The sequence below is a fragment of the Ruditapes philippinarum genome, unplaced genomic scaffold, assembly GCF_026571515.1.
Source record: "Ruditapes philippinarum isolate M1 unplaced genomic scaffold, ASM2657151v2 ctg10217_1_1_1_1, whole genome shotgun sequence".
Taxonomy (NCBI): domain Eukaryota; kingdom Metazoa; phylum Mollusca; class Bivalvia; order Venerida; family Veneridae; genus Ruditapes; species Ruditapes philippinarum.
The window spans coordinates 67,618-79,648 of NW_026856366.1; the positions used below are offsets into that span (position 1 = coordinate 67,618).

Sequence of the window (12,031 nt, forward strand, 5' to 3'; positions counted from 1 at the left end):
AAATATATTTTTCATTTGAAATATCTTTTTAACAGGTATATTTACATGGATGACCAATGGAGAAACAGCATATGGTGTACCCTGACCGGATTTTTGTCAACAGTTTCTTCTGAAGCAAGCGTCTTTTTCTTGTGCCTAATAACAATTGATAGACTTCTTGTAATCAAATATCCTTTTGGACACGTAAGGTTTACACCAAAGAGCGCGAATATTTGCTGTTGCATTTGCTGGGTAATTGCAACTACTTTGGCGGCTGTTCCTATTTTTCACACAAGCTATTTCAAGAACAAGTTCTACTCCAGATCTGGAGTATGCATTGCACTACCTTTGTCACGTGATAAACCTCCGGGCTGGATGTATTCCGTGTCAATATTTGTCGGGTTAAATTTCGGAACCTTTATCCTTGTTGCATTTGGTCAGTTGTCAATCTTCTTGGAACTTCGAAAATCTAGCATGGGTGGCAAGAAAACACAGAAATCAAGAAAAAGGGATCTGCAAGTAGCCAAAAATCTTATCCTTGTTGCAACAACCGATTTCCTTTGCTGGTTTCCAATAGGACTTATGGGTAATATAATAAGTATATACCGATCTCGTTGGTTTATGCCGAACAATAAGATAGAGTTAACAATTGCTTATACTCACAATTATGAAACTATCAACGTTTTGTTGGGAAATGCATAGATCCCGGACCTATATTACTCTTATTATCAGAAAGAAATTTATCACAACATATATGTGAACAATAGAGCCAAGGTCTATGTTTTTGGTTAACTCTTTTGGTATTAAAATAAATGGTCAGAGCAGGGATCTGTCAATTGTAAACAATTTTCAGAAAAATCGTTTTTGATATTTGCTGAAACAAAAAAAAATCAGTTTTATCGCGTACCCTATTTAAAGAAGAATATATACATGCCAATTGACTTCTATTTACTGTTTAGAAAATGAAATGTATGATATCGACCTTAATAAATCAGTAATCTGGAGAACATTTATGTGTTTTCATAATGTTTGATAAATTGCTTTGTAAATTGCACACAATGGCAATTTAAGTGTTTACCAAGAGTATAAACGCAAATAAGATAGAATACTTCATATATGTTATTTATTTTCAAATTGACGATATAACTGTATACCCGATCAAATTGAACGAAACATCTTATTTTGAGAATGCAATTGGTATAATTCGTTAATTTCTTAGATGAATTTGCATTGATTGAATAAAGTGTGATATCACTTGATATAATTCACAAAAAAACGAATTAATATCATTTATTACAAAAACTTTTATATTAACCTTTTATTATAGTTGTCAATTTAAATGTAATGTTTTTTTTTTCGAAACTGTTCCAGGTAGGGGAATTTTTCAAATATATACATTATTTAAAAAAAAACATCTCGTTTTCGGTAACGAATCAAAATCGAAATATTAATATTCTATATTTGATAGAATTGGTAAAATGTTTTTCTTTTCATAAAAAAACAACGAAATACGACGGATTATCTCTATATTCCAGGGATTATGTCATTGAATGGACACGTAATCTCTGGTGATGTTTATGCATGGACAGCAGTGTTCATACTTCCTTTGAACTCGGCGTTAAATCCATTTCTATACACACTTTCGGCTATAATTGGGAAAAAGGTACCAATTTTATAAAATTTTATTATTTGTAGTGTTAATCACAATGATTGTTATAACACATTTTGTTAAAACTTAACTGCTGGAAAACTTTAAAAGCGATGACTTATTTGACAGGTCAAAAACGTTCAGAATTCTAACACATTGCCATTAAAGAATCTTAAGCTAATATGGAAATTGATTCGACTGAAAGAATAATATGTAGGTATGACATATTATTTTTTTGTCAAAAATTACAAGTTTGTATGTATTGAACATTGAAATATCTACTGATGTATTTCAGACTTTTAATCCAAGTGTAGAGGAGCAGAGCAGAACTGAAATTGAGAGAGGTAGGCTTGTGTAACTTGAAAAATATTTATTCTTTAATACAGTGATAATTACTCATGCTTAAAAAATTATGAAGACATTATTTCGATTCTATTTTTTAGTGCCCTACCGGTTTAACCGGAGGGGACTTTAGGTTTACCCTCCGTCCGTCTGTCTGTCTGTCTGTCTGTCTGTCCGTCTGCCTGTCTGTCTGTCTGTCAGTCAGTCCGTCCGTCCACAAAACTGGATCCCGCGATAACGCAAAAAGTACTGAAAATATTTTTATGAAACTTGATATATGGATAGATGGCAGTATGGAGATTATGCACGTCTTTTTCTTTTCTTCCTATGTTGAAAATTCTGGTTGCTATGGCAACAAATAGTCTGAAAATATGGCAAATTTAACACATAAACTGGATCCAGTGATAACTCAAAAAGTACTGAAAATATTTTTATGAAACATAAAATATGGGTAGATGGCAGTCTGCAGATTATGCACATCTTTTTCTTTTCTTCCTATGTTGAAAATTCTGGTTGCTATGGCAACAAATAGCCTGGATTTCAAGATTTCTGATTTAATTTTTTCAGCTTTTTCACTATAAGTTCTTTATTTCTTAAGGTGTTTACTTCAAACTTTAAATAAATGTTTCTGGTCATGAACCACATCATATGTGACAAGGTTTACAACTCTAGCACAAAAATTATCAGTATTACCTCCCTTGAACTTAGAATTTTTATGAAAAAAAATGTTGTCTTTTTTAAATAACCTCTTTATTTCCTAATGTATCTACTTCAAACTTCATATATATGTTTCTTATTATCACTCAACATTTTTGAGAAGGTTAAATACTCTAGCAAGACTTTTTCCAGAATTATGTCCCCCTTGAACTTAGATTTTTTCAAGAAATTGGTATTTTTTACTCCAACTTCTTCATTCCTTATAGGATTTACTTTAAAATCCCACATCGTAATAATATGACAAGGTTGTATAAACATAATTGCCTTACTATGCAGGGAAACTTAACACATTACTGTGAAATAGACAAACTTAGAACTCAAAAGATTTAAGTTCATTCATGTCATTCATTCATTTGCTTTATTACCTAATCTTTTAATAAAATATGAATCCATCACCAGATACCTAAACTTTTTATAAAAAATGAAACCGTCACCAGATACACGACTGACATTTTAATCAAATATAACTTATATTGAAGAATTTTAATAAAACATTTAACATCAGTACTATGTGGTACTTGAAGCGCGTTAACATACGTGACATCACCTTATTGCCAAAGTCATTTGTACATATTTTATGCAAACGTACCAATTTATGTCTGTAAGAATAAGCTGCAGTATGTAAAATCAGAGAAAAAAAAGTCACTCTGCACATTATTCACCTTTTGCACATACTTATATTTTCATACAGCTGTACTTGAAACAATGATTTGCGTGATAAGTCATCCAACCAGAACCGATTGTACCATTATACAAATATTTTTCCGCAGTTTGCTTATGTATATGTATACAGCTTTTTAAGCTTGTTTAATTTTTTTTCTAGCAAATGTTTGCGTCGACAACCGGACACAAATGATTGTCATTTAAAATGCTACTTAAAAATGACCGTTTATCACTTTATTGTTTATATTTTTGGAATTTTTCGGACTGTCGCGTTATAGTTAGATACGTTTGCAGCAAATTAAATTCATTTTTTATGAATTTAGAAATGCAAGATTGCATTCAGTTTCATTCTGTTACACGCTCCTTCAGAACTTTAAAACTATCAAGTGAATAAGCACCTACTTTTTCTAAAAGTCTGCACAATTTTGATTAGATAACGAGGAATGTTAAAACCTATTTAAAAGATAAAAAAATGAGTTATAAAAAATCTCTTTTTAGAAAGAGGTTCGGCTATCTTGCAGTACACAGATTTTAGTCGATCGGTTAGAACTAAACGAGAACTTGTGCCAGGTGGGAAGACAAGAATGATCAAGGATGTGCTTGATGAAAACATGTCTGTAGCAAGTGTAACTGCAATATCTTATCAACTTGCCAATTATCTAGATCTTCTTCATAATTCATCTATTACCGTTGAGAATCTTTCAGAAACCAACATTTTCATCCGATACAGAAACACAAAGGTATGGCTCAAAATTTATGCAAATCTATCTGATAATACTTTATTTTATACACATTTCAAATTGATGCTTATTTGGTTCTACTTTCGTTGTCTTCTTATTATTTCATTAAGAACATGTTTTATAGAGCCTAGTAAGGCGATAACATTTGGGTTCTAAATTTTAGTATTTCTTATTACAAAAGGTTACGTTGAGCAGGTTTTTGTTTAACGACACACGCAATGACTTGATAATATTTCTTTAGCTTTCTAAAGTAAAAGGGATGCTCTTAAAAGTTATTTATTGTAATTTTCCTAGATTTAATTTAGCCATTAGTGTGTATCCGACATTAAACAAACAGTATACTGATTTTCTCGATGTGGTACATTTAGATTATGGCTTTTTTAAGACTACTAAAACTTTCATTATGATCTCTTGTTTCATTTATACAAATTAAGATCATTAAATCTTCTGCTTTTTCGCCACAGGCAAAAAGACCAATTATTGTTCTGGATACAAAAATGACCATTGTGGACGACGATAAAAAGAAAGCGGATACTATGTATAAATATGGATGTCTTCTTCGAAAGATGATCGCAAGGTGCAAATCGAAAGAATAAACGCTTCCGAAAAAGTTAAAAAATACAAAATTGTGTGTACATTGTTTCTAAGGAAGATATATTTGAATAATACGAAAAGGTTTGTTGAATAAAGTATAGAAATATACGTTATATTGATGAGTATTGATGAGTAAGGAAATGAAATATAAGTATCTTTCCCAACAAATTAAATGATACTAACATTACGTGTGCGAGCTATCATGACATGTTGTATAGTGCAGACAAATGTAGAAAAAAGAATATAAAGATTATTGTTAGTATACGAGTTGCTGTTTAAACTGTCTTGTTGTTATAAACGTAGTTAGTATTGTTGTTTGTATATTTATTTTTAATTATTGTAAACATTTCCATGTTAGTGTGAGTATTCATTACTACTGTATCGTGTTTGCTGTTGTTAACAACGTAATCATAACTAGATTATGGTGTCACTGACGTTTACCTCTGATTAAAGTCAAGATAGTCATTATTTTGTTCATTTTATACTGATAGATCATGCGTGCTTGAAATAATGTCATATATCTAAAATTTCTATTCGCCTACATAATTTTAGTATTAACGGTAATTTGATTTTGGATTATTTGTAATGTAAATTTACATTATACTTTTTGTATATTTTGTATGTGTTTATTTGATGTTTCTTGTATGTTGTTGATATAAAATATTTAATCGCTGTATAAATTATAGTCACGTAACTTATTTAATATTTGTTTTTATTATTAGTTCGTTTGTTTTAATTTTTACAGTTTCCGTTTTTTATAATAATATACATCAAGGACTTTTATCTGATTTTGATATTGGTTTTATAAGTTAGATAAATATATGATATTTGTTGACATTATAAATATTTTAAGTATTGAATATGTCCTAAGATTTAAAATAGCGACGCAAATTTTACAAATTTTGGGCACAAAATTCAAAAGTAATCTCGAGAAATAAATTGTGTTCGCTTAAAATGTTTCTGTTTTTTTATATATATGTTCTAAGATCATGCTATATTTAAACAAGCTCTTTTATACAGCTTTCATTTTTGTCATTATGAAAATATTACATGCCCCTATAATAACCTTAATATGTTTTGTGAATTAGTTTTTATTATAATGTGCTTACTTATTTGCGATTTGACAAATATACTTTGATTACTGATATAAATATTTTACCTGAGTCTCATCCGGCACTCAAGCTGAACTCAAGTCGTTATGTCATTCTGACTTTAAAAACCCAACACAGCAACATGGTTAGCTTTCTTTTGCCCTTTGCCAAACCACCATTTACAATTGTTTAAAATGAAACTTCCTCTTTAACCACATTGCATGAAAATATTAAACTCACCTATATTCCTTGAATGAAGCTCTGCCAAAGTGTTTTGCAAAATGAAACCGGTTAATTGCAGTTCGTTTTACTCTAATAATTAGCAAATACATGTACAAAAGTATACATATTTCTTATCATACCTTTAACTCATTATCTCTCATTTTCTATCAATGTTTTTTAAGCTTTCTTCAATTTTTATCTGCTATCTTTTCATTTATCACTTTTCGTTATTTTTTCAATTATCTTTTCCGTTATTACCCTTTTAATTAAAATTCAGTCTATTTATATGATTCCTTTGTGAACATAACGTCAAAATGAAAGTAGGGCTCCCCGTAAAAACTTGGTTAATATTGACGTCACGATATAATTATAGATAACAAAATGGCGGACTTATTGCAGACAATATTTGATTTTGAAGATAAATGGCATATATATAACATATAAACAATCAATCATGACAGGATATGAATGCAAGTTAATTTGAAGCTGAGACAATAATGTTATGTTTAAATGTTATCGCTTAATTTATTGAATATCGTAACAGCATAGCAAACAAATGTTGTCACTGAAACGGAGTGGGTTGGGAACAGCCTATCAAATGTATCGTTGCGCAGTTAACCCTTTACAAGTTTATTCAAATCGTAATTTGTGTGCCTTAATTCCTGACACTTGGGACCAACCTGGCTACGCCTCGGGGATCACTAGTTTTTTTACACAAACTTATTTTTTTAAATAGAATGCATTATAGTAGTATTTTTTGTGTAGCATTGTGTAGTACACCATTTTTGTTCAGTTCATAAGGTAAAAATTTGTCTCGCCCTTTGGGCACTTTATCTTACATGCGTGTATTAAGTGAAAATCTTTTAACTTATTCTTGCAAAGCACGAGACATTTAGTTTTGTCTAGATATTGTCTAGCAAACTCGTATTTATTTTACTCAAATGCAGTGGAATTTATCTCAGCAATTTACTGCAATGATGGCAGTCTCGTTTTCTTATATTCAATTATACATGTATTCAATTATGATAAAAAGAAACTTTATTAGATTTTATTAAATTTTTATTAGATACAATTTTTTATTGTTGTGGTTATATTTCTTGTTGTGTCCATATAGATTCTTATGTAAAATTGTTTATTGTAAAATTGCTTTTTTTATGTAAAGATTTTGTTGTTTAAGTTTCTTTTTATTTCATTTTATTTTAACTATTTGTTAGGGTTATATCATCAATTTTAATGCTTTATGTAGAACCTACTCTCAAACATAACTGAACAGAGAAAAAGTAAATTTGGCATTTTAACCGAACAAATCACAATCAACTTGTACATTCGTCTTTTTGCTTTAACTTCAAAATAAACTTGAAATAGACATTCATAGTTTTAGTGCTTACTTCTGATATTTGAAGCAACAGATGGACAAGATAGGCGCTCATTTTAACAACGATCAATCCATGGGAGTTTCATATAAATAATGTCAAAGTCTTAAGCGTCGAGTACCGCTGATTTTATTGATACATAAATAATGTCAAATCATTAAAAATAAAACAATTCATTAAGTTCACTTATGAGGGTTTTTGTATTAATAAGGCACTTCCTTGGTTTCAGTTTGAGCTTGAAGAAAAAATTAAGCATGGCTTGTGTAACTTGAAGTTAAAGCCGCATTCAATACAATTTTTTGTTCAATCTTAAACCTGCACATATTTTGCACATGTATCAAGTCTATACATTTATAAGAGAAAAGTGGCGATCCCTCCGAAGCATTAAAAACAACAAAACCAGACGAAAACTGCAGATTCGGTTTGATTGAGTCTGTACATAAGGTATAATGAAAATGTGCAACATCCCTCACGCCTCCTAGCACACAAAGATGACGCCTAAGATCACGCTTTACGTTTTAATAGAAGTTCATTCAAATTTGTCATGACCCAAAACGTTTGACAAATATTATCAATACATGTAGTTTTCAAGTTATGCACTGGACAAAAAGTAACAAAGGGCAATAACTGTAATTGTCCAAAAAGAGTTTTATGGTTCTTGTGCACTGCACTTTATCTCACTGCCCTTGACCATTGTATGAAGTTTCATTGAATTCCAACCATCAAATTTCAAGTTATGCACTGGACAATAAATAATAACAAAGGGCAAAAACTCTAAATGAGTCTAGAAAGAGTGAAGGTTTCTTTGCACTGCGCTTCCTCTCAATATACTTGACCATTGTATGAAATTGTATTGAATTCCAACAAGTAGTTTTCAAGTTATGCTCTTGACAAGAAAAAGCAATAGAAAAGTAACAAAGGGTAATAACTCTATAATTACTCTGGACAGAGTTATGGTTCTTATTCACTGCACTTCCTCTTATTGTGCTTAACCGTTGTATGAAGTTGTTTTAAATTCCAAACAGCACTTTTCAAGTTATGTTCCGGACAAGGAAAAGTATCAAAGGGCAATAACTCTGTAATTTGCAAAAATAAGTTATGGTTAGTATTCACTGCACTTTCTCTCAATGTGCTTGATCATTGTATAAAGTTGTATTAAATTCCAATCTTTAGTCTTTTAGTTATGCTCCGGACAAAAATAAAGCAATGGAAAAGTAGCAAAGGGTAATCACTCTGTAATTACTTTAGATATATCTATGATTCTTGTTCTTATGTGCTTGAACATTGTATGAAGTTGTTTTGAATTCTAATCAGTAGTTTTTAAGTTATGCTCCGGACAAGGAAAAGTAACAAAGGGCTATAACTCTGTAATTAGTCAAGATGGAGATATGGTTCTTGTGCACTGCACTTCCTCTCAATATACTTGACCATTGTATGAAGTTATATTGAAGTCAACCACTAGTCTTCAAAGTATGGTCCGGCCAAAAGAAAGCAATGGAAAAGTAACAAAGGGCAATAACTTTGTAATTACTTTAGATAGAGTTATGGTTATTATGCACAGCACTTTCCCTTATTATGCTTGACCATTGTATGAAGTTGTTTTGAATTCCAACTAGTACTTTTCAAGTTATGCTCCGGACAAGGAAAAGTAACAAAGCGTGATAACTATGTAATTAGTGAAAATGGAGTTATGGTTTTTGTGCACTTCACTTCCTCTCAATGTGCTTGACCATTGTATTAAGTTGTATTGAATTCCAAACATTAGTCTTTAAGTTATGCTCCGGACAAGCAAAATTCAACGGACCACTGGACCGACCCACTGATCGACCAACCGACCGACCAACTGAAGGTCCGACCGACCACCGGGTGGCTCCTATATACCATATACCCCCCCCCCCCAAACTTCGTTTCGGGAATATAATGATGTCATCCCAATAATTGTTCAGTTGTAAAAGTATTATTACATATATAAAATAATTAGTGATATTTTTTTAAAATTCCATAAGTCTATTATTATGTGGTTTACATGTTATAGTTAATATTTTCGAATTCGTACGAAGGGACACAGTTATACCGATAGAAAAATTTTAAGGCAACACAGTTAGACAACGTAAGTTTTTAAACTAATCAAATATATAAACTTATTTAATAGCTTATTGATAAAGGTTCGGTACGTTTTTTTCCGGATGAAACAAATGTTTCGCCGGTTTATTGTGTGTATATTTGTTATAATTAGTGAAGTGTGTTTTATAAGTAGGTTTCTTCGATATAAAGATTAACCAACAATCTGTTAACAATAACTTTAAATTTAATATCACTTTTTTCTGACTGACTGGAACATACTCGATTTTTTCTAAAACAAAATGTTATTTGCAATTTGATTACATTATTTTGTAATATTCATTGTTATTCACAATGCAATTTATTTTGTCAGATTTAATGTTAAAACTTTTGTTATCGACTATGTTACAGTTAGTTACTCATAACTAATCAAAATTATTTTGATATCATTTTTTTTCCTTTCTTTTATAAAATTCTCTGTCGTAACTGAACTTCCTTGATGTAATCAGTCTTTTTGTTCCTAACCACTTCCTTATACATATACGCTTTCAATCTTCCGTCAATAACAATGCTATTATATATACAAAGAAAGAACTGTTATGCTATTTTATTCTCACTCAGTTAAAAAAATAAAAACTTGCAAAATGTCATGTTGATATGTCAAATTCGTACACAACTGGCCTAAGGTAAAGAAACATCAATTTAAGAAATTTTTGCTTATTGCTAAAGGAAGTGCAAATTCGGTCAACACTGGAATATTTCTGATAACTAAGCGAAAACCACAGGCACACAATTCGTTATTTTAAGGATTTAAAATGCATCTAGTTTTATAATGCATATGTAAACAACAATTGGTCATATTGTCATGCATTTCATAAAATATCATTTTTTTAATCTTTATAAATATTTTTTCTGATTTGATATCCCATTTTTGTTGCAAAATTATTTAAATTCACATATTAATTTACTTTCATCATAATAAAGAATGTTTTATTTAGTCGTTGTGTCAAACAACTAATGTTCACATTTTATGCCTACGTTGGAAAAATCCCTCTGAGGTGAAACTACTTGTATTGAATGGTCAATAAAATCAAAACTGCAATATCCAAATATGAAGATTTCAATACTTTGTATATCTACTTTAAGCGACAATAACAGGCCCATACAATTTATCCTTTTACACAAAGTATTATTATACTTACCTTGTAAAGAGAAAGGGTGACACATAATAATAATGAGTTAGATTATTTTGAGCCTTCTTTTGGTATTATTTAAAAGCTTTTTTCTCGTAAACCTTAAAAACAAGATAACGTCTATGTTTTGCACTAGTATCAATAAAACATACAATGCAATTTAAACAATGAAACTATTTTAGTAACAAAGACGTCGACACGAATAATTCCGACGGTTCGAGGGCAATACATTTAGCTCGTGATGCCATGCACATGGAAAACAAGCAAATATGTTGTGAGTGCATGAGTCAGAATAGCAATGGTTTGTTTAAGAAATAACATCTTCCTGGGGGTGAATATCGGCTATTTAACACCGGTTTGGAGTTTTGATGCGTAGGAATTGACTACGAAGGCCGTAGGCCTGAGTGGTTAATTTTGTCGCATCAAAACGACAAAACCGGTGTTAAATAGCCGATATACACCTCTCAGGACGATGTTATTTCGATTCTAACACGATAAAATAAGGAAAATCACTAATGTTATTATTCAAGCGGAAATTACTTCCGGTGTCGATTTTCGTATAACGCTGTTCGATTTTCGCACCCTACTGTTGCGAAGATGTAGAAATTATTAACCAAAAGAAATAATAAGAAAAAAAAACGTTATTTTATCAAGTTTTCAACAATAAAAACTTACGTCGTTTTGTGTTTACATAAGTGCCCCATTTATCATTCTTGTATGTATGAAATAACGTCAACTTGTTTATGAATGAGTTGTTTACTTAGGATGACGTCATTACGATGCTTACGGATTGGCGCCGTTTTGTCAAAATATTTAATAACTGATATGGATCTAATATATGGCGTTAGTGTATATGAGATATTATTTCGTATAACGTATAACGTATTGCGTATAACGTTAGATCGTATAGCGTGTAACGTGTGTGCGTTTTTTCCAGAGCGTGCGTTTTGCGTATAAACTGAAACGTTCACCCTACTGTATATATATAGTGATGACAGTTACGAGAAAATGCATTATCATATTTGTATGAAGTAATGCAAATGTTAATAAATATAATTATAAACTATCAGCAAATAAAACCCAAACAAGGTTAGTAATAAATCGAAAAGTATATGTAATATTGATATCTATGTATTATACATGAGTTACAAAAGTTGTTTCTCCTTCATTTAAACACATCTTATTATAATAAATAGTATTATTCCTCTATGTTTACCCATTTTTTTTCGGAATATTAAGCAGTCTTCGAGATATTCCTGCCGTCGTTGGTTGTTTACATTATGCAGAATTAGGAAAATTATCTTTACAGAATATTAGGTTTTATAATAAATGCCATCAAATTTTGAATTAAATTAATTAATGGAAACAAATGAAAAAAATATATAAAAGAAGTATATCATATGTTCAA

The 12,031-nt window shown here is 30.6% G+C and overlaps 1 protein-coding gene across 1 annotated transcript in view; it reads left to right on the forward strand.

Annotated features, from left to right (window-relative positions):
* The window catches only part of LOC132746301 (uncharacterized), a 31,042-nt gene extending 23,211 nt beyond the window's left edge, over positions 1–7,831 (forward strand). Inside the window, exons 20-24 of the mRNA XM_060735408.1 lie at positions 36–565; positions 1,515–1,642; positions 1,923–1,971; positions 3,848–4,089; positions 4,554–7,831. Of these exons, the coding sequence (XP_060591391.1) occupies positions 36–565; positions 1,515–1,642; positions 1,923–1,971; positions 3,848–4,089; positions 4,554–4,685 (1,081 nt within the window). The 3' untranslated portion in view covers positions 4,686–7,831. The remainder of the gene's footprint in view (positions 1–35; positions 566–1,514; positions 1,643–1,922; positions 1,972–3,847; positions 4,090–4,553) is intronic.
* Positions 7,832–12,031: the final 4,200 nt, after the last annotated feature.